Below are 27560 nucleotides of genomic sequence, written 5' to 3' on the forward strand. Positions count from 1 at the left end.
GTTTAGTCCTAGCAAAGACTTCGCTAAGATTCTCGAATTCTTAGAAACTTTCATTTTTGATCCAAAGTTTAGATATTCGTCTCTAAATGTTCACAGAGTTCGTTGCCAAGGTCAATGACACAGCCCTATCCAGCATTTATTAGAAGAATACATTTCACGCGGAAGTAATATTATATTCGTCACGGTATTGTATGCTAAAAAATTTGAGAATTAAAAGAATTATGCGTTGTGGTATTAATAAATGATATAGCAGAAGCCTTTCATAATCTGTTGTACATTTTAAGCAACTTTTATTTTACGTTAAGACATCTGATACATAATAATATTATAAAAATATAATCTTTAAACATTTGATAAAATGAAAACGAAGCTTTAAGCACGTGGGAATAAAAACTGAAGGCATAAAAATAGAGACAATATGAAAAGATCTTGATTCATTGGCATTAAGAAAGGTCTGTTTTTGAAAACTCCAGAAAAATGTTTTTCTAAATGTTATCCTTTAAATTTAAAGTTTGATCATATTTCTTCGAAAAAGAATTCCATCAGGAACGTAAATGCAACATCTGTGAAAATATTTTGACATCGGAAGATTATTATAAGGTTGTTGTTTCGAGTATCAGACGCGTTATTGTGTTTCCTAGTGTATTTGGAATTCTAATATACAATTTAAAATAATAAAAAAAGTGAAGCAATGTTTATATTTGTAATTAAAAACGCATTTTTCTGACGACTAGAAGAAACAATTTTATTAAAAAAGGACAGAAAAATTCGAAACCATCCTTCCTCGATTTTCAAATATATATATCTTAAAAATATATATCCTTTAATGCGTGGTCGAAAGTGGTTCCAGTGAATGTCTACACCACATTCTTTTCTCCACATGAGTTTACTTTCTCCTTCTTCCTTTAGAATTGATAAAATAAAAAAAGCTTTGTGCCATTAATAACAAAAAAAAATGTGACGGCGTTTTAGCATCTATCTTTTATGAAATTACACTATAATATATTTTGTGTCAATAATGAATACCGACAGTAGAGAAGTAATTCTAAAGAAATTAAAGCATTATGTGACAGTAGAAAATTATATAGCATTACTGCCGTTGTTTCTCGTATTTGACATTAGTTTTAAAATGCAGATAAAACTTTAATCAGAACATACTGTATGTCAAAGAATTTATAAGAGCAGAGCTGGATCTCAGCCTACCGTGGCTCCATTTATGTTATGCATATAATGATATACTTTAACTGATATACCTCTCAAATCTCAAGTTTTGCACAATCTCAAATTATAATGATGTTCTTTAGAGAAGTACATGAAGAATATACACAGTTATCATGTTGAATTTTTAAAATGAAAAAAAGAGCCGTAGTTAAATTTCATACAATATCGTATGGATATCCCGTGGATCATATTAAATACGTACACACTTGAAGATTTTTTTTTTAATTTTAACTTTAAAAATCCAGTTTTTTCACAGTAGGTTATTAATATATGTTTAAACTCATTTCGGTGAGAAAAAACCATATTACACTAATTATTAATTAGTTAAATAATATTTAATGAGATAATTAGCCTATTTTTTGAAACCTGATATCTTAATTTCTAATTTGTACAGACACACAATTCTAGTTGGAAATTCTGCCTAATATGAGTCTTCATGTTGTCTGCCTCAAACAAGTTATAAAAATGTATAGTTTTTTTAACAATTTTTTCATCAACGATGGATAGAAAAAGCGAGATTTTTTCTGTCATTTTAACATTTAAACAGCTACTAGAAATTTATTTCTATAAATATAACTTTGATTGAAGCACAAAACATCCGCCATTTCATACAGATTATTTTGATATATAAATAACTGTATTTGGTTCATTTCTTGGTGAGTTATGATTGTTTGAATGAAGCAACATAGTGGAAAAATATCATTCTTCATAAAATGAGTTTTAAAAACACCGTGACTAGAGCTTTCAATGAAAGCACCTCAAGAAAAATAATTATAACTCGAGAAATATTTCGAATAATGACAACATTATGGTATCGTTTGAAAGCTAAAGGATCAGAGAACGTTATTAAGCAATAAAAAAATGATTGATATTTTGAACGATTTTTGAAGTTTCAAGTGTGTACGTACACCTTAAATAACGAAATATATTATATTATTAAACGAAACGCGTACATTCCGAGTTTCGTTTCAGTCAAGGAAATGTTTTTTATATTACAAAAGTATTTTCAGACAGAACTGATATTCTACAAGATGAAAAAAAGTATACAGAAAGATTAAGTCCATCAAGAACAATTGATACTATTGAGAGAGTAGGTGATTTCGCACCCAGCAGACCGTCGTTGCGTATCACAGATAAACAATTCGAAATATTCTACATGAAAATTTGATCTATACAAATCTGTACTAAATGGACAATGAATGAAACCATCTGCTTGCTAAACCATACGTCGTATTCACTTGATTTAGCACCTTGCGACTTCATTTTGAAAAGATTTACAAGACTTTTAAAATTTAAAAAGAAGTTTAAAAAAGTGTCATTTAAAGTATTGTGACAATACAAACATTTTCTAAGTGAGTTTTAGAGGAATCCTACAAAGCGAATCGAAAAGGTATTCGAATCTTTATTAAAACACTCTAATAAATTCATTGAAGCCTGAAAAGCTTATTTTAAATAAAATAATTCATACAAATATATAATGTAAAGCCATTCTTATAAAAATTATTTGACACACAGTTTATTTAATGTGTAAATGTTAAAGCATAATATAATACGTAAACCTTTTTTTTTATATATTGCTATTTGAAATCGTTTTTTTTTTAATCTGTTATGACTTGTTATTTCTTTTATTCTTAGAGTTATTAATTAATTTAAATCCATTCTGAGTAAATCTTCGCAAATTTTGAAAAAATGTGAATGGCATTTATTACTAATTATTTTTGTTTTATATATTTATAGCAAATGATCAACCTGTTAAGAACTCAGAAGTTAATGCTTCTCAGCCATTCAATACTACAACGTAAGTTATGATAATAGATAATTTGTTTCGTATATTACGAATTCTCTTTACTGCTTGATATTTCTGAGCGTAGAATGCTAATTTTTTATAGAAAATGTTTAATTTTAAATTAAAATTTATATAAAATTAATTAATTAACGATTCATTATTTAGTTCTTTTTTAGTTAATTCTTTTTAATAAGTAATTACACTAAAAGTGAAAAAGGAATCAAAGGTCAAGTGCTAAAGCTATAGAATTTTGACTTAAGAAATGGAAACATTATTTTAGTTCAGACATAAAAATCTACAATATGAACACCAAAATAAAAGACACTTAATATATTTGACACTTAATACACTTAATATATCTGAAAATATTTGAAGAAATAATACTCGCATTTTTATGCGTCGGTATAAAAACTTTATAATCATATGTATATTCGCAACTGAATTGTTGGCAAACGAATATATTTGATTTTTGCACCTGAATATTTACAGATATTTAAAATACATGATTTTTATTTTTAGTAAGAATTATTTTTCTAAAAATAAAACTGTTTGCACATTGGTGGCTATTTCTAACGGTTCATATATCCAAAATGTTTACTTAAATCATGGATCTAAGCTAATTTCTAAACCAATAGTATTAGGCATGAAATTCCACTTAGAAAGAGACGTTAATTGAGTTAAATTATTATATTTTCTACAGTTTCTACCAAAAATTCAATCTACCAATCTTCTAATGCTGAAAAATATCATAAAATTTGGAAGAATTTTTTTTTTTTTTTTCAAATTTAGTAAGATAATTTTGGTATACCAAGTGTTACGTCATGGCATGCAAGAGCGCCACCTACAACAAATGTGATCTTGTACATTCGAATGCTGTAACCCGTTGAAAGCGGTTGCACAAAATAAAGCCTGAATAACTACATAACGTCATCCGTATTTTCTTCTAATACATCCATTTTTAATCGACGATAACATTGGTCAAAAGCGAGCCGGAGCAAATACCATGGATAAAAAAGTTGAAAAAAGCGATGACCGAGAAGCGGTTTCAGAAAAGAAACTAAATAAACTGAAAGGCTCGATAAAAACTACTTTGAAAAGAATCGAAAGTTTTAGTGCCGAAAAGTCAGCTTCGAAAGACATTAACGCAATGGAATTAGAAGTGAAATTAAGGAAACTTGGACAATTGCAAGCACAGTTGGACAAGATATCCGAACAATATTGCGGTATTGAAACGTCGGAAGATATAGAAACCATCCTAGAAGATATTGATCAAATAAATATAAGGATTGAAGAAACAGAGGTAGGTCTGAAATTGCTATTAAATTCAATTAAAGATGAATTTAAAATTAACCCTGTTTCAAAGGATAATGCAGTAACTAAAATCCGACTACCGGAAATTCCATTACCAGAATTTTCTGGAAAAATAGCTGATTTTGCAAATTTTAAAAATTTATTTGTTAATTTAATTAGCAACAATGAGCAATTAAATGATTCTCAAAAGCTGTATTATCTCCGTGCATGCTTAAGAGGAGAAGCTAAATTATTAGAATCTTCTAGTGATAACTTTCAATCACTCTTTAAAGCATTATCAGATCGTTATGAAAATCAACGTCAATTGATAGAATCTCATGTATTAGAAATAACAAATTTTGAGAAAATTCGTAGCGAATCTGCTAAAGAACTGTGTGCCTTAATAGACTGCGTTAATAAAAACATCAGAGCGTTAAAGGTTCTTACATTCGAACAAAATAAGCTATCTGATTTAATGCTTGTAAACATCATTCTACAGAAAGTAGATAAAGAGACAAGGAAGCAATTCGAGCTTTCTCTAAATACGGCAGAAATTCCTACATTTGAAAATTTGATGAAATTTCTAGAAAAGCGAAGTTCTTTGTTAGAAAGTATTAACCGTATTCCTAGTAAATACGAACGTCCACAAAATACGAGCATATTTAAAAGAGCGAAAACACTTATAGTTAATAATAAAAATTCCAATGCTAAAGCTTGTATTTTATGCAAAAACTATCACGCACTATTTAGATGCGTTACTTTTCAAAATATGTCTATCGATGCTAGAAAGAACTTTGTTAGGAATAACAAATTATGCATTAACTGTCTTAAACCTCACCCGGGGATCTGCAAATCAAAATATTCTTGCAACATTCCAAGTTGCGGTAAAAGGCATAACTCACTCATACGTGATGAGTCAGCTGAAAATCGCGCTACCACTTCAGATCCAAGGGCACGGGCGAGCGAAAGCCAAACAAATGCAGAAACGAAACCGAAACTAAACGTACTAACCGAAGTATCTGCTTTGACGTTGAATCCGAGAGAGACTAAACAGGCGATAGAAGGGAATAAATCAGTTATATTAAACACTCTTCTTATTTATGTGAAAACTGCAGATGGTCGGAGAGTTCAATTAAGAGGGCTCTTAGACAATGCTTCGACTTTATGTATTCTTCGAGAAGATGTAGCTAGAAAATTGGGAATCAAACTAAAATCAATAAAACAAGGTATAACTGGTATAAATGGAATTACGCAGTTTATTAAACACGCTGCTAACATTGAAGTATCAAATCGAGATTATTCATTTTCACACATGGTGAAATGTTCTATTCTTCCTAAAATAACCGATGAGATTCCTGTATCGAAATTAAATATATATGCATTAAATATTCCCTGTTCAATTGAACTAGCTGATTTCAATTTCCACACACCAGGTCAAATTGATATACTATTAGGAAGTGAGCTATTTTTTGAGATTTTAAAACCTGAGCAACTTCGTCTGCAAAATGGAGATGTAATATTACAAAATACTAAGTTTGGTTATTTAGTTACAGGCATTCTTCCCCAGTTACCTCAAAAAGCCAATTGTTATCTCGTAAGTGAACCAAATTTAGATGAAGCAGTTAAACAATTTTTTGAATTGGAATCATTGCCGGATAATGTTAAAGAAATAACAAAGAGTGAAGAAGAAATTTATTGTGAGGAGCATTTTGTTAAAACCTATAAAAGTGATAAAACGGGAAGATTTATAGTTCAGTTACCAATAAAGGAAAATGCCGAATCATTACTAGGAAAGTCCAAAGAAAATGCAATCAAGCGCATAAATGGTATCTGGAATAAATTAAACAAAAATAATACTATGGAAATCTTATATAAGGAATTTATGCGAGAATATGAGAGTTTAGAACACATGGAGGAGATAAAAATTGAAGATGATAGCAATGTGAACTATTACATTCCCCACCATGCGATATATAAACCTGAGAAAACGTCAACTCCCTTAAGAGTGGTTTTTGATGCTAGTGCAAAAACAAGTGGATATTCTCTGAATTCCATTTTACTAAATGGAGGTATTATTCAGCAAGATCTTTTTTCCATAGTAAGTAGATTCAGAAAGCACAGATATGCATTTAGTGCAGATATTAAAAAAATGTACAGACAAATACTGATCGATCCCACTCAAAGAGACTTACAGCGTATTGTCTGGAAATCAAGTGCTGATGGTCCAGTGAAGATTTACAAACTGTCTACAGTAACCTATGGAACAGTTTCTGCGCCATTTTTGGCTACCAGGACTTTAAGAGCTTTAGCAGATGAGGAAAAAAAGGACTTTCCTAAGGCTGCAGATGTGATTTGTTCTGATTTCTACATGGATGACATTCTGTCAGGTGATGCAACGCTAGAAGATACTAAAAATCTTCAAACCCAGATTTCTGAACTCCTCGGAAGAGCTGGATTTGAGCTTCACAAATGGGTCGCTAATAACTCTAATTTACTACAAAACCTGTCTACCACATCCTATTCATTTTCGAAAGAACAAGGTGTTAGTTCTGTAAAAACATTAGGTATGTTTTGGGATCCAAAAGAAGATTGCTTTACATATAAGGTAAAGATCAAGCCTAAGGACTCTTTTTCAAAAAGGGAAGTGCTGTCAGAAATAGCGAGTCTTTATGATCCACTTGGACTTTTAGGCCCTCTCATTACAAAGGCAAAAATATTTATCCAAGGACTTTGGAAGATAAAATTGGACTGGAATGAAAAATTACCATCTGATGCAATGACAGAATGGAAAAAGTTCTACATAAAACTCTGGGAAGTAAACAACTTCAGAATTCAAAGGTTTATTCTACTTCCTGATGCAGTTCGCATTGAGATTCATGGATTTTCTGATGCATCAGAACGTGTCTATGCTGCTGTTGTCTATTTAAAGTGCTTCACCCAATCTGGACAGTTTAAAACTAGTCTAGTATGCAGCAAATCCAGAGTGGCTCCATTAAAGTCACTTACCATTCCCCGACTTGAACTGTGTGCTGCGTTGCTGTTATCTAGATTAGTGAAAAAGATAGTTCCAATTCTGCAATTACCCATTGATGTTATCTCATTGTGGACAGACTCTACTATTGTTTTGGCGTGGATCAAGACTGAGCCCTATAAGCTAAAAACATTCGTCAGCAATAGGGTTGCGGAGATCCAAACGCTCACATCAGATTGTCATTGGAAACATGTAAGTAGCAAAAACAATCCTGCTGACATTATTTCTAAAGGATGCAGTGCAGATGAACTCATAAGAAATAAAATGTGGTTTGCTGGTCCAGATGAACTTACTGATGAACCAGTAGACAATCAATCCATGCAGGATTTTGCCTTTGCTGATGAACTAAAATGTGTTGTGACTCTAAACATTAATGACTCTAATTCAAATTTTTATGATGAACTCTTTAATCATACAAATAATTTCATAAAACTAATTAGAATAGTTAGCTTTATTTTCAGGTTTATTAACAACACTAAAGCTAAGGAGTCTCGTAATAAGATAAGTAAATATTTAACTACTGAGGAGCTGCAAAGAAGTACTGAATATTTAGCTAGTGTAGCTCAGTTGAGTGAATTTAAATCAGAAATAGATGCACTAAATAAAGGTAAAAATATTTCTAAAACAAGTAAGTTAAGATCTTTAGATCCATTCCTAGATGAAAAAGGATTACTTAGAGTTGGCGGTAGACTTAAAAATTCTGACTTGCCATTTGAATCTAAACATCAAATAATTTTACCCAGTAAGCATACATTCACTAAGTTACTTTTTGAGCATGTACATAAAAAATGTCTACATATTGGTGCACAAGGTTTGTTACATCAAATTAGACTACAATACTGGCCCTTAAATGGTAAAGGTATTGCAAGAAAAATTGTCCATGATTGTATTAGATGTTTTAGGCAAAGGCCTAGGGTGTTAGACCAGTTAATGGGAAATTTACCTTCAGAAAGAGTAACTCCTAGTTCTCCATTTTTAAATTCTGGTGTAGATTTTTGTGGTACTTTTCAAATAAAGTTTAAAAACCAAAGAAAGGGAATATATTCAAAAGTTTATGTAGCGATTTTTGTATGTTTGTCAACTAAAGCTATTCACCTAGAAACGGTAACAGATTTGACGACTGAAGCTTTCATTGCATCTTTAAAGAGACTCTGCGCCCGTAGAGGCCGCATTGCAACATTGATGTCGGATAATGCATCTAATTTCAAGGGTGCAGCTTCAGAATTAAATCGCTTAAAAAAACTAGTTTGTCAGACTAATGAGACTTTAGCCAATTACCTATCCGCAGAATCAATCCAATGGAAATTTATACCCCCTTCTCCCAATTTCGGAGGCTTATGGGAAGCAGGAGTAAAATCATTTAAACACCATCTTTATAGAACTTTAGCTAACAGTAAAACAACTATTGAAGAATTTGAAACAATAGTAATTCAGATTGAAGGTATACTTAACTCACGTCCCTTAATTCCATTATCAGATAATATTAATGAATATGAAGTTTTAACTCCTGGACACTTTATCATTGGACGCCCAATAACTTCAATACCTGAACCGGAAATTGTAGACATTTCTGACAATAGGTTATCGCGCTGGCAATATACTACCAAATGTGTTCAAACAATTTGGAAACGCCGGAAAATTGACTATTTGAACCACTTAGAGCAAAGAAATAAGTGGCAATTCAAAAAAAATAATGTTAAGGTCGGATGTTTAGTATTGTTAAAGGAAAATGATTTGCCTCCTTGCAAATGGGCAATGGCTAGAATTTTAGAGATAATTTATGGAAATGAAGGCAGAGTAAGAGTTGTTAAATTAAAAACTAACACAGGTATTTTTACACGCCCTATTTCAAAAATTTGTCTCTTACCAATAAGGGATAACTTTGAAAATTAAAATAGTTAAGATAGTTGTATATATTGTATGTACATAATAATTGTATTTATATCATGTTTAATATATAAATTTAATATATATAAATTAATATAAATTTAATATATATTTTGCAATTTTGTTGTTCACTTGTAAATATTTCATCTGAATAGTTTATTTGGTTTTAGAAAATGTAAGCTAATTGTATAATTAAATGTGTTTTGAAATCTTGCATATTTCAACGCCGGGCGGAATGTTACGTCATGGCATGCAAGAGCGCCACCTACAACAAATGTGATCTTGTACATTCGAATGCTGTAACCCGTTGAAAGCGGTTGCACAAAATAAAGCCTGAATAACTACATAACGTCATCCGTATTTTCTTCTAATACATCCATTTTTAATCGACGATAACACCAAGCTTTAAGAAAAATGCCTTTCTTTGATCAAAACTGACAGAGTTGTGAAGCTTTGAATTTTATTATTCCCTGCCAATCAAGGACAACTTTGGGGAAATTGAATTCGTTTACTTAATCATCTTTTTTTTATATATAAGCAGTGTTGCATTGATCTAAAATCAAGATATTCAAAGATTCTTGTGAATTTTGTTCATAAAAGAAGATATTTTATTTTAAATAATAATGTCTCAAAAATAATTTATTAAATATGAATAATATGACCATTATATAAAAAAATAATCATTTATAATTTTTGATGCAACATTTACTGGCTAAAATAATAATATGCTACTTAGAATATTTTTACAAGTACATACCTATCTCTAACGTCTTAGAAATTACTTATTGACCCACGATCAGGGTTGACACCTTAAATAATTAGAACTAACTAAAAAAAAGAAATTTCCCAAGACATTTCAGAATTCTACTAACAGTTTTTAAATTCTTAAATAATAAAGAACAAGGAAAACATACTTGTAACTATTTTTAACAGAATTCTAATGCAAAATTAATTATAATATATGACATTTTTTAAATACAAAATAAATGATTTTGTATTCCTTTTTCTGTACGACTGATTTTGTGATAATTATTGTGACTTATCAGCTCAGAAAATTAGAAGTGCTACAAGATTATCTATCCAGTGATTATAATATTTTTTAAAGAGATAATTTATTCGTAATTATCCTAAGAATTTTAATTTCATAAATAGATGGAAAGTTTGTTACATTTCAAAAATACTGAATAATTAATCTATGATTATTATACATATAGTTTTGTAAATTTTTTGTAATTTTTTCTAAAATCTTGAAGTGATGATTCAGCTAATAAAAGAATCACTATCCTCCCACCAAATTATAAGTTTATTTTCTTTCAATCAGCTCGATCGTGTTCTTTCAAATATGAATCAGAAATAAGTTTTTCCATAAATTAACTCTACCATTAATTGTTTTTTACAATAAAAATATGTAATAACTGATGCCACCTTATAATTTATTTTTATCTGGAGTAAGTTTTATAAAGTATCCAGGTAATTTTTTTAGTGAATGGCATCTAAAAAAATGAAAAATATTTATCCAATAAAACAAATTTATTTCTGAATAAAAAGGAGCAAGACTCATTTTGCCTCGCTTCAGGTCAATTGCAACACTAACGTCCTCTAAATATAAAGCAAAATATGGTCATTTTTGGTCATCAAATCAATCAATCAATTGTGCGAGCTGTGAACTTTAATGGTCTCCTGGCCAACAGCTCCGATCTCTAGCTTGTCCCCATTCTGTTATTTCATTTGTCCCCTTTTAGAGTTTTTAATTGTTTTTTCAATGGCTTTCCTTTTTAAGAAAGGAAAAGTGAATACAGAACATTCAACTCTTAGAGCAGAAAACTACATAAAAACGCAAATCCCACTTTAAAAAGTAATTTGAATGCTGTTGTTCTGCAGCCATAGTAGACGACCTTCTCCTCCCCCTATCCGTAGTGTAGCGTTAACAGCCATACATATTTAAAATAAATATGAAAAAAAAATCTTTTCAATTATAAAAACAGCGCAATTTAGTATCTCGCCTAATTAAGCAATAGTAAAAAACCTGAAAAGTATTAAAACTGAACTCCATTTCTGTTTTCAAATAGAAACGAAACGTAAAAAGTTCCAAGATTTTCTTAAAAATTCATTTATAGTACACAACGGTGTCTTAAAATTTAAAAAAAAATCATTTTTTTTATAATTGTTTTTGAAATGATTTTGTTGGTTATGTTACTATGTATTATTAATTATCTCTAATAAAAAGTACAATGCTTGCAGAGTTTAACAATATTCTATGAAAGTGATTGCAAAGAGGCTATTCGTTACAAATGAAACTTTAATTCATTCGAAATTTATGAATGTAGTTTAAAGTAACTATGTAGTTTAATCATGAAATTACAATTTCTGACATCATGACTGAACAAAATGATGTTTCATGTATTGTATTCTTAGCTTTAATCTGCTTAAGATATCTACAATACTTTCTCTATAATTCGCTTACGAGAAACTGAGACTATTTCAGACAAATATGGGCCGAACAAGAAAATAAAATTCTTTGCTTGCAATTGGAATATGCCATTCTTTCAACAGCTTTATGCTGTTGAAAGAATGGCATATTCCAATAACAAGAGATAATTAGAAACGAATCAATCCCGCATTTCAATGAAAATGAAATGCGGGATTGATTTATTTCATAATGCAAAATTAAAAATTTTCAAAGAAAAGGAATTAAAAACTGATTAACATTCCTTTATTTTATTTATAAAAATGGGTCTTTTTTTTCAAAAAGGAATAATACAGATGAATACTGGAATTTTGAGGCCTCAATACCAGAGGATCCTCATCACTGCTTAAGCGAAGAAACCTCATCATGTGATCCTTCTGATCCATACAGAACTATAGACGGAAGCTGCAACAATTTGATTCATCCAACATGGGGCGCTGTTAATGATTGCTATTTCAGATATCAACCACCATCTTATGGAGGTAATAAAAAAAAAGAATCACTATTTATGATAACAGTCTCTGTTTTCATGGAAATTTACAAGCGATGTGTAAGGATATTGCGATTTGATACATTAATGTAATGCTATTGAAATAACTGAAGAGTAAAAAAAATCTAATCAAACTAAAATATGACATCTAATTCATTTGGACAGGCTATCCAATTAGTTCAAAAATGCTTTCTAATTATTTTAAATGCATTATCTAATAAGTTTAACTATGTTATCTAATGCATTCAAATGCGCTATCTAATTAGTTTAAACATGCTATCTAACGCATTGAAATGCGCTATCTAATTAGTTTAAACATGCTATCTAATGCATTCAAATGCGCTATTTAATTCATTAAAATGCTCTATTTAATTAGTTTAAACATGCTATCTAATGCATTCAAATGCGCTTTTTAATTCATTAAAATGCTCTATTTAATTCATTAAAATGCGCTATTTAATTAGTTTAAACATGCTATCTAATGCATTCAAATGCGCTATTTAATTCATTAAAATGCTCTATTTAATTCATTAAAATGCGCTATTTAATTAGTTTAAACATGCTATCTAATGAATTCAAATGCGCTATTTAATTCATTAAAATGCTCGATTTAATTCATTAAAATGCGCTATCTAATTAGTTTAAACATGCTATCTAATGCATTCAAATGCGCTATTTAATTAGTTTAAACATGCTATCTAATGCATTCAAATGAGCTTTTTAATTCATTAAAATGCGCTATTTAATTAGTTCGAACAAGCTACCTAATCTTATGACCTTCTTCTATTATAATTAAGAGACATCAAAGAATGGATCATCTATATAGATAGAGCATGTAAATAATAGACAAAACTCGTGGCCAACGACCGTTCTCTATTCATCTACTATTATTTACGAGAGTGGGATGGAAAGTTTCCGGCCTGATCTAGAGGTGGCACTCCCGCAACTTATTTTGATTGAAGCACTTCAAAGTGCCAACTTTGTTTAATACTTCTTGCATATTTTAAAAGATTTGTGTTTGGTTGTTTTTCTACTGTACTGTTTTTAGAATTGTCTTCTTTTGTTTTTAGCTGAGTACAGAGAAAACTGAAGTGCGATCTGATATAAAATATTTTTTATAAAAGGCTTATCTCAAACGCATATTAAAACTGGGCCAGATACTACACTAGGAGAATCTTCTCCTTCATTTACAATTATTAAAACATGGGTTTCAGACTTTAAACATGGTCGTATATGCACTATGAAGGCGGAGCGTTAGAAAAATTCACAAAGATATTGTTACGAAATTTACAGGGGTTAGTTTGGATAGTGGAAGTTATATGGTGTGAAGAACGCTCAATCACCAGGTGGCAGTAGAAAATAAAACAACGACGTTTATTTACACGAAGACACCCAGGACAGCACAAAGACGACAACTATGTACAGCACAGAAGACGATTATCTTCAGCCGGGACGTGCAGCAACAACAGCATACACATGAGCATATAACAAGACTTTACTGCGGACAGTAGCGCACAGCTTAGTTCAGCACTGGCTTGACTTCGTCGCTGCTCCGCTTTTCTCTGGAAGGCCAGTTCTTTACTATCGATTCCGACTAATCTTCGACTCCACTGGTCCACGACCGACTCGGCAGCTGCAGGCCGCTCCTTTTATAGGTCTCAGGAGGCGGGGTTAGAAGCCTCTCAACCAAGCAGGAACGTTCGAGGAATATCTCGGTTCCTACTGGACGGCTCGGGAAAATTCTCGATGTTTCGGGTATAATCTATTTTGGCGCCGAAATCTCCAAATGGTCGCCAAGTTTGTCGCCAAGCTCTGGGAACTCCTATGGAACCAACTATGCTGGGAAGCCGCATCACAGATTCGTAACAGAATTATGAATGATTTCCGATTGAAATTGACAGTGGTTGCTGAGTCTCTTGGTGTATCTAAAAATGGAACATATCATATTTTAATCGATATTTTGAGTACGTGAAAGTTATCAGAAGGTGGGTGCCGCATTTGCTGAGTTTCGAACAAAAACTGCAACGCATGAGATATCGGAATTGTACAATTCAAACCCAACTGACTTTTTGCTGTGTTTCCTTTTAGTGGATGAAACATGGATCCCTCACTATACTCCAGAGACCAAACAGCAATTAAAACTGTGAAAAACGAAGGAAAAAGTCAGCATTCAAACAAACAAAAAGTATGTAATCTGCTGGAAAAGTTATGGCAACAGTTTTTGGGACATTAAGGAAATTTATAGTTGGATGATTTAGAAAAAGGCAGGACCATCAATGCTGAATATTTTGCTAATTTTTGGATAAATTGCATTCCAAAATAAAAGAAAAAAAAGGTTTTTTCTGTTTCACTAGGCCAGTGCACCCGTCCACAAGGCTGTAAACCTTCATAAACAGAAGTTTGGCATTCTTTCTCATGCACCTTATTCTCCTAATATGGACTCTCGGACTATAACCTCTTCCCCAACCTGAAAAAATTTCTGGTTCGAAGGAAATTCTGTTCTGATATCGAAGACATCTCAGCCTTCTTTGACATAATAGACATAAATGCCTACTTTGAGGCTTAGAAGAAAGCTTTTACAGAGTGGTGATCCAAGTATTGATAAAATGCTGGAGCAAGTGTATGCCTTTGGGCGAAAACTACAATGAAAAATAAAGCAATCATTAAATAGAATTTTCTTTTTATTTTCTTTGTTAGGCAGAAAACTTTTCTGCCCACCTTCGTATCTATTTACTATCAGTGTATCTATGTTAAAGTTAATTCTAGATATTAACATTTGAGAGCAACTAACTTAGTTAAGCAAACAGATATAGATGCATAAAATGTTTTACATGGATTTTACTTTAAGGAAGGAAATAAGAATCGGAATTGTGTGAAATATATAATTTGAAAGGGTATCCTTCTAAAGTGTACATTCCATTGCTTCAATAAAGGATTAAATTAAGTATCAAATAAGATGAATTATATCATACCGTAGATGTATACGATGAAAAAAGAACATCCTTTTTGATTCCTAACTTTTAGCATGACTTATTACTAGTTACCTTATTATTGTACTTTTCGGTTTAATCTATAATAATATTAACATTTCAGATTTCGAAACGATTCCAAAATCTAAGAATGGCGATCCTTTGCCTCCAGCTAGAGACTTAATTGTGAATATCTTCAAAAACGTTCATCGGCCATCTCCAAACATTTCCTTCGTGTTCACAATTTATGGCCAAACTGTGGCCCACGATTTATCCAGAGCAGAAAATTTCAACAGTAAGTATATCTCTCAGAGAATGAGGAATGCATTGCCTCCTCTATTTGAGAAGGGTTTTGTTTATTTCGAATATTGCGAAACATGAAGACGATATATTAAACGTTTCTTGCAATTGAATTAAATATTTTATTTCTAATTAGTTACAAACCTTGTTTCCATTGCATATGTTGGTATATAAAATTTATGTATCAAATTCAATTCAAAATAGTCAAAACGTGAAGTAGAAACATGTTTATTTTAGGATTGTTTTACATTCCTATAAGATTTTACAAAATGCTTCTTTGAAATTGTAAAATTGTTGGAAATTATCTTTATTTAAAATTTTATTTAAAAATGTCTATTCGTTTAATTACCAATGGAGATTGAAATTCAATGAATAAGATGGTTGCCTTCCTATTACAAGTTTAAATGCACATTTGAGTTGCCACTTATAGAACTAAATTTAGTATTATTCTTTAAAAAATAGCTTCCTGGGAATTTTGATCTTGAGTAAGCTTCTTCTTCTTCTTCATGAGCACAACAGTCTTTTACAGACCTTGTCTGCCTCAACTACGCGAACTTTCCAGCGCTTTCTGTCCCCCGTATCTCCCTTCTAGTTTTTCATCCTCAGAACACTCAGGTCTCTTTCCAGATCATCCAGCCATCTAGTTGGAGGCCTTTATCTGGCCCAGGATTCAATAAGACTTTTAAAAGTGGATATTTTGAAGTCGCTGTTTTCGGGGCTTCTCCAGATGTAGCCGTGCCATCTTAACCTATTGCTCCGGATAACCAGTGTTATCTGTAGTTGCCTATAGAGTTTGTATAATTCAAAATGGAATCTAGTTCTCCAAAATCCTCTCTCTAGAACTGGGCCAAAGCTAGATCCAAGTAACTTTCTCTCGAACATGTTCGAAGAGCGCTGAGTACCCAAATTAAGAGTCCAAATTTCAGTTGCATAGAGCAGAACAGGCATAATAAGAGTCTCATAAATTCTAAGTTTAGTCTTTGGACTGATTAAGCTGGATCTTAGTTTTTTTTCCAGTCCAAAGAAACATTTATTAGCCATTTTTATTATGTTGTCCATTTCTGCTTTGAGTTTATTATTGTCATTAATCATTGTGTAAATGTATTTGAAATGATCGATTTTTTCAATGGTATGACCGTTATTACACAGAGAAAGACTGTGATTTAAAATTGAGGGCACGAATTCCATCAATTTGGTTTTATCTTCGTTGATGGTAAGGCCCACATTTTTGGGCAGAAGTATCCAAAGCTTGAAAGGCCTCTCTCACTGCCCTTTCTAACCATCCAATAATATCTATATCATCTGCATAATCCAGCAGTTGAATAGATCTATTCCACAGAGTGCCTCTTCGGTCTAATCCACTATCTCGGATATATTTTTCCAAGGCAATGTAAAAAAGCAGACAAGCAAGGGAATCTTCTTGATGCAGGCTTTTCCCTGTTGCAAAGGGTTCAGATAAATGGTTTTGGATTTTAACCCTGCATCTTTCATTATTAAGTGTAGCCTTAGTTAAATTAACAAGTTTCGTAGGGATTCCAAAGTCTTCCATTGCTTCAAATAGCTTATCCCTTTTTATACTGTCGTAAGCAGCCTTAAAGTCTATAAATAAGTGAAAAGTTATATCCTTTAGTTTTTTCTTTATAATTTGCCTTAAAGTGTGAATTTGGTCTATAGTTACATTATACATTAGTAGTCTCCAATCACTTTGTCCGTATGGGCAGTAGTCTTGAAAAAGGCGAGCTGGAGAAAATTTTATATATCGCATTGATGAGCATGATGTCCCTATAATTCCAACATTCAATTTGGCCTCCTTTCTTGAATATAGGACATAGCCTTCCTCCCATTATATGGGTAGTTTCTCCATAGCCCAAATTTTAATCATGATTTTATGGATGGCATTCAGTCTTAAGTAAGCATGGCACGATAAAAAGCAGATCTTAAAAATACATAAAAAATGGAGTTATAAAGCTTGATGATAAAATATTTCATCTGAAACATATGCCCCACCGCTCTTGCTTATAACGTGGACATAAAATTTGTTACTTAAATAATTTCCTCTTTATATAAATGCTTCGAAAATATGCTTATATATTATTGTCATAGAACAGTTTTTCTACAATCACCACACAAATGAGTTTTTTATAGTATTTATATTTATGTTATCATCCTAATTATAATTGTATGTCTCCCTAATAATCATATGGATGAGCGTCTTACTGTAGATGAAATATTTCGAATTTGTGAATTCAAGTGCTTTTTTTTGTGCACTTTTTCTATAATATTGTGACAATTATCTCCTCGAATACTTAAATTCCTTTTGAAGAGTTTTATTGTGATTCAATTTGAAGAGATATGCAGCCAGTGCATAAAAAAGATAAATATTTACAACATTAAATGTTTGCGATGAACGAATACCTCTTCAATAAGAGCAACAAATGTTTTCTTAAAGGGAATTTGAATATCTTCTATACTTCACCAAACATTTCTGATAGTAATAAATGTTTATTAAAATTAAATTTGAAGTGATACGAAGGAAAATATAGAATATAGAAATGTTTGCAGTACTATCTAGGAAATAATATAAATACTGTTTGTAACAAGTAAATTCAACTGTAATTAGAATGACAACAAATTTTCTATCCATGGGAATCAAAATATTGTTACGAAATTTCCGGGTTCGTTTGGATAGTAGGAGTTATATGATGTGTAGAACTCTCAATCAGCAGGCGGCAGTAGAAAATAAAACAACGACGTTTATTTACACGAAGACACACAGAACAACACAAAGACGACAACTATATACAGCACAACAAATGATTATCTTCAGCCAAAACGTGCAGCATACAACAGCAGCATACAAAACAGCAACATACAACAAGTCTCTACTGTAGACAGTAGCGCACAGCTTAGTTCAGCACTAGCTTCACTCCGTCGCTGCTCCGCTTTTCTCTGGAAGGCCAGTTCTTTACCTTTGATCCCGACTATTCTTCGACTCCACTGGTCCACGACTCAATTCACCACTACGACTCTGGTTCACTACTCCTCGCCGGCAGCTGCAGCTCCTTTTATAGGTCTCAGGAGGCGGGGCTAGAAGCCTCTCAACCAACCAGGAACGTTCGAGGCGTATCTCGGCTCCTACTGGACGGATCGGGAAAATTCTCGATGAAAATTCTCTCGGAATAATCTATTTTGGCACCAAAGTCGCCAAATGGTTGCCAAGTTTGTCGCCAAGCTCCTGGACCTCCGACGCGACACCCAGACTCCGTCCAATGTCGTTGACTGTAAAACATTCTTTCTTATGATGGAACCAACTATGCTGGGAAGCCGCATCACAGATTCGTAACAATATGTATAATATTTGTAACAAAATATTACATGCCAGTTTTTATACTCTTGGAACGACGTTTGTACATAGTAATGCTAATGATTATTTATTTATTTTTCAATAGACAATTGAAACAAACAAATATTATATTACAGATATTATATTAAACAAATATTATATTACAGCCCGATCACAATATGGAAAATAAAATTTTCACATTTTTTTTATTAAATATAATTATATAATCAGTCAAAAATGAAACTATTGTTTTTTCATATAAGGCAGCAAAATAATTTCCAAATTAATCTTTCAGTACTTGAACCATGCTGCGAAGGTCTCCCTTATCATGAATCTTGTTTGCCCATTCCAATAAGATCAAATGATTCATTCTATTCACAATTCAACATCACATGTTTAAATATACATAGAACGCAGGCTTGTGATATCTGCAATACCAGTAAGTTTTCTTTCAATTCCTCTTATTTTAATAATCTAATACTGAATTTAAAATTTAATAAATTTACTATGATCATCATTTAATATCATTAAACAAATGATCTCTAAGTGTCTTGGCTTCCTAAAAGCAATTTTAAAGTATTATGTGCACGCATATCTCTTGCATGTTTTTCTGTTTTTCATATTTAAATAGCTTTCGATTAATTTTTCTTACATTTTTACCAGTGAACAGAGAACAGGTTAATGCTGTAACAGCTGCCTTGGATGCATCAAACATATATGCTTCAGAAAATGAACGTTTGATGGATATACGAGCCAATGATGGAACAGGTGAAACTTTTACATATTTCCTTTTACCTAGAAAAAAAATGAAATCTAAAAAAAAAACCTTTTTAAACTGAGTTTGAACATAAATTTCTGCTTCCTTTTAAAAAATAATTGGACGAAAAAATTAAATGTTTCCTTTCAACCGATAAATTTCCTTTCATAAAACGTTTTTAAGTTTTAATACTAATAATAAATCCATCCGTTTTATATGAGATACTGCATGCAGCTCGGGGGCACCTCAGATATCGTGATGAGGATGTGGTGAATTGCATATAAGCCAGTAACAGCGCTTCTACCCGAACAGCTGTTTTGGTAAAATCGGATCGTTACTGGACTGCTAACCAAAAAGTCCCAGGTTCTATGCTCACGCGTCTCATACCTCTTCATTGGTGACCTCGGACGCTGAAACTTCAACCTTCGTACAGCTGTTGTGGCGCCATCTACCCGCAACAAAAGTCACCAGACTCACTTAGCGCAGCAAAGTCGTCAGACTCACGTGACGCAGCAACCCAAAAGTCGCCAGACACACTTGCCGCATTAGCACCCACAAAACGCTCGCCATAACGCTTGGCGCTATTCAAAACTGGGTACAGGCCCATTAAGACAACAGCTACTACTAAATAACTTAATACATCACCACTCAACATCCAAATCGTTCGTCTCCCCTTTGACTCACTGGAGGGAGAGTACTGTGGTGAATTGCATATAAGCCAGTAACAGCGCTACTACCCGAACAGCTGTTTTGGTAAAATCGGATCGTTACTGGACTGCTAACCAAAAGGTCCCAGGTTCTATCCTCCCGCGTCCCTCACCTCTTCAAGGAGCTTCCAATATGGCAGTTGGTTCTTCCTGCCAGGTGGATACAATAATGGTGTGGGATGACTACCTCCTACTAATGATGTGACTTGCCTCCTACGGGACAGATTGTACCATGGCCTGTCATGGCTCTTAGGATTCAATCATAGTTTTCACTAATGCTGTCACAGCGTCTGGTCAATTAGAATTTTTTGTGCACCTGCAGACTGGTTAAAATAGTAGGTTGTTACTACAAGTAACGTTGCAGAGAGTTTAAAAAAGATTAATACATTGAATATTTATTGGTCAAATAGATTAATTTGGGATTGCAAATTAACAATGTACTTTACTTGTCTATAAATGATAAGCATCTGATCGCCTGAATGCTATTATAAATTACGAAAATCAATCCTCTTAGTTATGAATCTAATACTATCGAATATCATGGGTTCATTTTATGTAGAATGCGGGCTATCTGTGATTAGTCAAAGTGATATTGGAGCAATTAAATAAAAAGTACAGTGAAGCATTGACTCATCTTCAGTATATGGTGGTTAAATTACATTCCTTGTATCATGAATTCATAATAAATCAATCTATGGCATAATTAGTCTATAATAATTAATTATGGACTATCTTCAGGTGGCCAAAATGATTCTCTAGTATACTCTGAAAAAAGGATTCAACTCCAATAAATGGAGATCTGCTGCTCCCAAGTTACCTTTCAATGGAAACTGAACTTCATCTGTTTTTATTTTTATTTGAGTTATTAATGGGAAGAAGTGAAAAGCTCTTTACAAAAAGAATGCAAATATATATTCTGTGCTGCTTCCTATACTGCACAAATCAGTTTCGAATTTTTAAACATGAAGATAACATATTAACCTATCTCATGAGGATATAATCCATTCTTTCCTTCTTCTAATCAAGTTGGAACCCTCAGCAATTTGAATGAGAAATTATCTTTTTCCCAAATGCATTGAATAGGAGTAGCACGGCACAACATTAGTGCCACCTTCTATCACTTAACTGTCATATGGAAAACTCAAAATGGTACACTTTGGCTAGAAAATGAGCTTAAATGAAAAATATAGCATTCTGAAAAGTCTTGAAAGCTGTTCGCAAGAATTTAAATCTAGATATAATATAAAATGTAATGAGGGTAGGCTCATGTTTGTTAAAAATATATTGTAAAATGATAGATTTTTAAGGAGGCCGCGGTGGCCTGGTGGTAAGGTCTCAGCTCGTGATTCCACTGAAGAACCAAATCCGTCAGGCCAAACGTCCTCCCGCTGGTGTGGTGTGGAGAGCGGCATGCCAGCTCAGGTGATTATTATCCGACCGCGGCTCAAAATTACGAGGTCCTTCCCTAAATAGCCCTAGTGTTGCTTTACAACGGGACGTTAATATAACTAAACTAATAGATTTTTCAATATGTGCATATATTTAGTATAACTTTTATAAATTTATAAAGCTTAATCAAATCCGAAAATCAATTTCCTAATGAAATCGTTCTGAAAATCTCGAAACAAATTTTTTTAATAGATTGGGAAACTAGTAGGAGATATCTGGAATTTTCAGATCTCTTGAAGACTTCCTGGATATGATAAGTCTTCAAAAAAATAATCTAAATTAGATATAATGGAATATGAATACGTTCATTTTTCTAAAATTGTATTGCAAAATAGTGGATTTTTGTAGATGTTTATACTTAGTTTCTCGAAATTTCAGTTTAGCTATATTAACGACCCGCTTGAAGGACTAATTTTGAGCGGCCCTCGTTATTTTGATCCCAGATCAGATGACAAGGACGACATCTGAGCTGACACTCCAATTTCTAAGTTTCCGCATCACAAATACGGGAAAACAATAGGCCCAGACTGTCCAAACTATACTATGAAGCAAGTCGAAATATACCATGGATCTTCGGTGGAATCAGATCTCGAACATGGAGCCTCTGCCCCAGAAATCGAAAACTTGACACAAGGTCACGGGGGCCTCTATCTTTCAGGAAAGCTACTAGATTTTTTTTTTTTAAATTCTGACAAAATAAGACTCTAAGCTGACAAAAATAACTAATTTCAGCAATAAGAAGGACATTTTCACTTTTGGGGAAAAATCTCCTTGTTTTTCAGAGATCAACTGAGTAAAATAATTAATGAACTTAAAATATCGGAATTTATATTAAACACTTATGAAAGGATTCCATATTTATCTTAATTATAAATCTTTCTAGTATTCCTTTTCCAGGAATGCTGCGCACCAATGCAACTGAGCATGGTGATCTTTTGCCTGCAGATCAAGGTCCTTATCACGTTTTTTGCCGTCAAAAGAAACTTTACACTTGCTTCAAGGCAGGTAAATAAAAGTGGAATATTTACTTTTATATTATTATATGAATATTTAACAAAAAAATTGATGTACCTAACAGTTTGAAAAAAAGGACCCAAAGATTACAACCTAAGCTATTGTTACGGAATTTCCCGGGGTTCGTTTGGATAGTGGGAGTTATGTGGTGTGGAGAACGCTCACTTAGCAGTACAAAAAGAAACAACGACGTTTATTTACACGAAGACACACAGGACAGCACAAAGACGGCAACTATATGCAGCACAGGGAAGACAATTATCTTCAGCCGCCAGACATGCAAACAGCAGCACACAACAAGACTCTACTGCAGAGAGTAGCGCACAGCTTATGTTAGCACTAGCTTGACTCCGTCGCTGCTCTGCTAATCCCTGGAAGACCAGTTCTTCACCGTCGATTCCGACTACTCTTCTCTGTCACTTCCGACTACTCTTCACCGTTGATCTCGACTACTCTACTCTGGCAGCATAGACAGCCTCCTTTTATAGGTCTCAGGAGGCGGGGCTAGAAGCCTCTCAACCAATCAAGAACGTTCGAGGCGTATCTCGGTTCCTTATGGACGGATCGGGAAAATTATCGATGTATCGGGTATAATATATTTTGGCGACAAAGTCGCCAAATTCGTCGCCAAGCTCCGGTATCTCCGACGCGACACCCAGACTCCGTCCAATACAGATGACTGTAAAACATTCTTTCTGATGATGGAACCAACTATGCTGGGAAGCCGCATCACAGATTCGTTGTCCTCGATATCTATCACAGATTCGATTATCTTCAGCCGAGGCATGCAGCATACAACCAGACTCTACTGCAGACAGTAGCGCACAGCTTAGTTCAGCACTAACTTGACTCCATCGCTGCTTTGCTAATCCCTGGAAGGCCAGTTCTTTACCGTCGATTCCGACTACTCTCGCACTACTACTGGTTCACGACGACTCCCCGACAGCTGCAGCTCCTTTTATAGGTCTCAGGAGGCGTGGCTAGAAGCCTCTCAACCAATCAGGAACGTTCGAGGCATATCTCGGTTCCTTCTGGACGGATAGGGAAAATTCTCGATGTTTCGGGTATAATCTATTTTGGCGTCGCCAAGTTTGTCGCCAAGATCAGGGACCTCCTATGGAACCAACTATGCTGGAAAGCCGCATCACAGATTCGTAACACTATATTTAAGAACCCAAAACAAAGGCATACTATATCCCTGAAAAGTACAGATATATTGTATAGTATTGTATGATAATAAATATGGCATTATTATATAACATTGTTGAATATTGAATAATATAATATAATATTGCTCAGTATGATGTATTCTTTGTACTACTCGAGGTTAATAAAATTAAGAATTACTGATAGAGATTTGCAGGAAAGATTACAAAAAAATTCGCATAATTTAAAAAAAAAATTGCGTTGCTTGTAATAATAAAAAATAAGGCTTACTGCGTAAAAAATAATGTTACAGGGGAAATAGCATAAGCAGGAACAATGCGCAAATACCGTCGAGATATGTGAAACATAAAAGGATCTGGTCGATTCAGATATGTGAAAATTTGGATGATTTTAGTACATTCAGAAATTAAATGAAAAATACATCACACAGAACATTATTCTCAAAATTGAATTTTACCAAGTAAGTAAACAGAAAATTATGAATAATGTAAAAATCACATAAAAATGGAACTAGAAATAAATTTATGCACGATTTAATACAATTTTTGAATATTTACTTTAGTTTAATGATATAAATTCTCATCAAAGCGTGGGAATGCTTAAAATGTTTTGATAATTGTGTTTGGAAAAACGTCCTTTATTTTCGAACCTCTAGTAATATGTTTTATGATTTTTCTGTATTTGTTTTAATTTTGACTAGATTTATTGGATCAGACCTTTTTTCCTGTGAGTAAAGATTTACAAAAAGAATACCAGACTCAAACCATTATCAAAATAATAAAATTAAAAGTGAACTTTGAAATTATTTCTAAAGAAAGTAGTTTCATATTAACGTTGTAAGAAAGGAAAACCATATGTCTGAGATATTTCCTGAAGTGAGGAAACTGATTTGAGTTTCATCATAAATATCCACACAATAATTATTATTTTACTTAAACATTTATAAAAAAAATTATTAAATTTATAAAGAAAAATTGAAATGAGTTAAAATTTTTCTGCATAAAAAACATTTTTTTTTGCAATAGTATATAGTTTGTGTAGTAATAGTATATGTAATAGTTTTGTAATACAGGGTGGTTATAATTAAAGTGCAAGTGTTTGAAGGAAAATCACAGTGAAGTGTTAGTGAAAATCGCAGAAATGTAGGGAGTCGGAGAACTGTTGGAAACTGCAAAATAATAATAATCTATACTTATAATAAAGCTCAATGTGTGTGTGTGTGTGTGTTGGCGCTCTACAGGCAAGGTCATTTGACATACAGCTATCAAATGTGGTACATGTATACCTTACAGGTCGGAAATGTGCACCTGGGGTCCCTTTTTTTGAAATTTTAATTAGAATTTTAATTATTAATTAAAAACTAACTTTCCCGCCAAAAAAATCTTCCATTTTCCCCACCGCCAACTTTTCCGCCAAAATAATCTTCCATTTTCCCCAGCGTCAAACGAGAAAGGCTTCAGTTTTTTTTTTTCTCACAACAGTAATGAGGCTAGGGTTAACATTTTTCGGCGGATTATTTCAAACGATTCTGTTTATTTTCTTAATGTTTTATGCATTAAAATTAAACATTGTTAATTAATCCATGTTTCAGATTCATTCTGAAGTACTTTTGAATTAAAATAACACAGAATAAAGGAAATTAAAAATGTATAATCTGCATAGCGTTACCCCAACTGGCGTAGAAAAATTCACGCATTTACGTTACCGTAATTGGCGAAGAAAATTCACGCATGCTCATTGTGTTCCGATTGTTACCATGACAACCATTATCAACGGACGATTTAAATTATTTTTAGGTTAGTTGCATGCTTTTGTAAGTAAATTGTATTTATGTTAGTTATATATTTTTTGTATATGCTTATAGTTTTAAGTACATCGTTTTTTAAGTAATTTTTTTTAACCTGTTTTCAATGATTTAAATTATTTTTATGTTAGTTGCATGCTTTAGTAATTAAATTGTATTTATGTTAGTTATATATTTTTTTGTATATGCTTATAGTTTTAAGTACATCGTTTTTTAAGTAGTTTTTTTAAACCTGTTTTCGACCGATTATTTTAAACGATTCCTTTTATTTTCTTAGTATTTGATGCATTTAAAAATAAACATTGTTAATGAATCGATCTGTTCATGATGAATCTGAGAAAATTTTGTTGACAAATTCTTGAGATATTACATAAATTAAGAAAGATATTCTTTAGTGCCCATAAAGTTTAAACGCTCAGTGACTCTATTATCAGTAATCATATTATTAAAAAAATGCTTTGTTTCAGTAAAAAATATTATTATATTAATTGCAGATTAATCATTTACACTTTAATTTAAAGCATAAATTCTAACGGAGGTAAAAGAAAATGAGAGAGATACATATTACGTTATAACTGAAGGCCTTTATAATATTATGAGTGACTTATATGACTATCAAAATTTGAAGTTTTAAAATATTTTGATGAAGAAGCTATTAAAGTAGGAATTACATAAAATATTTAATTATTAAAATTTTAACGAACATTAAGATTGGCGAACAGGCTGGGCGCCAAAGGCGGCTAGTAATAAATAAATAAAAAATGGTGTTTCAACTATGAATTTCTTTCAAGTGAAAGCACGTTCTTAAAAGATTTTTCTTCATGCTGGTAACATGTGGGTTTGATGATCTAGGGGGTCGTAAATTAATGAAAATGAAAAAGTAATTTAGAACCCATATTTGCAAAAATATTAAAACTTGTAGAAAAATAAAAGCTTGAAAATGATGTTGTGTTGTTTCTTATGTCACTTGCCATGGGCAAGCTAGCTGTTACAAAAACAGCGATTTTAAGCCGGTGGGGGAGCGTATCTTGTTTTTTTTACAGTAGCGTCATCTAGGACCAAGAGCTACACATACGTCACAACCCTTTTTACAGTGCGGACTTCAGTCACGCATTTCATTTACTCGACCACAGATCGTAATTTAGACCTGAATCAGAGAACGATCACCCCTAATCCAGTACCCCCAGTGGTATTACTCTCGACATGGATGACTTTGTGACCGCGACAGATTTATACGCGCTACAGCCACCAAGCACGCGGGGAATCTTCGGCCGGCGGGGTTCGAACTCGCAATCTAAGAGACACGAATCAAACACTCTACCAACTAGGCTATAACGGCCAACTTCGGAATTGATTGAAGCGTGTAGTATGAGAACTGCGGAGTTTTAAAGATGTTCAAGAAAAACTAAAATGGGAACCAGAAATACATCGCTACAAAATCAGTACCGATGTTCGCAGAGAGCAATGTCAAATTCGAAAAATAAACTTAGAACGGTGATAGTAGATATTAAGGTGACAAAAAATTACCAGAAAATATAGGTAACGATTTTTCAATGAAAATCGCAAATCGGGTGGAGTTCACACGCTGGATTCTTGATGCCACACAGAAAGATGCACACTTTTCTAGTGTTTTATTCTCAGATGAAGCTTGCTTTACGAAAGAAGGTATTTTCAACACGCACAATCCAAATATCTGGTCAATCAAAAATCCCCACATCACTATCTCGTCAAACGTACAACACAAATTTGATATTAATATCTGGGCAGAGTCAACTATTTGGACAATATCTTCTGCCCGAATACCTCAGTGGTACAGACTACCTTGTTTTCTTCTAGCACTTCCTCCGGATTTACGTCAGGGAACCCCGACAATTGTAC

General features: G+C 32.8%; 1 protein-coding gene across 1 annotated transcript in view; it reads left to right on the forward strand.

The window, feature by feature from the left end:
• LOC129988266 (peroxidase-like) overlaps positions 1–27560 on the forward strand; it is a 49557-nt gene that overhangs the window by 3279 nt on the left and 18718 nt on the right. The window contains exons 3-8 of the mRNA XM_056096453.1: positions 2959–3019; positions 11968–12164; positions 15266–15436; positions 19080–19223; positions 19448–19552; positions 22595–22702. Coding sequence (XP_055952428.1) covers positions 2959–3019; positions 11968–12164; positions 15266–15436; positions 19080–19223; positions 19448–19552; positions 22595–22702 — 786 coding nt within the window. The remainder of the gene's footprint in view (positions 1–2958; positions 3020–11967; positions 12165–15265; positions 15437–19079; positions 19224–19447; positions 19553–22594; positions 22703–27560) is intronic.

The sequence above is a fragment of the Argiope bruennichi genome, chromosome 10, assembly GCF_947563725.1.
Source record: "Argiope bruennichi chromosome 10, qqArgBrue1.1, whole genome shotgun sequence".
NCBI classification, from domain to species: Eukaryota; Metazoa; Arthropoda; class Arachnida; order Araneae; family Araneidae; genus Argiope; species Argiope bruennichi.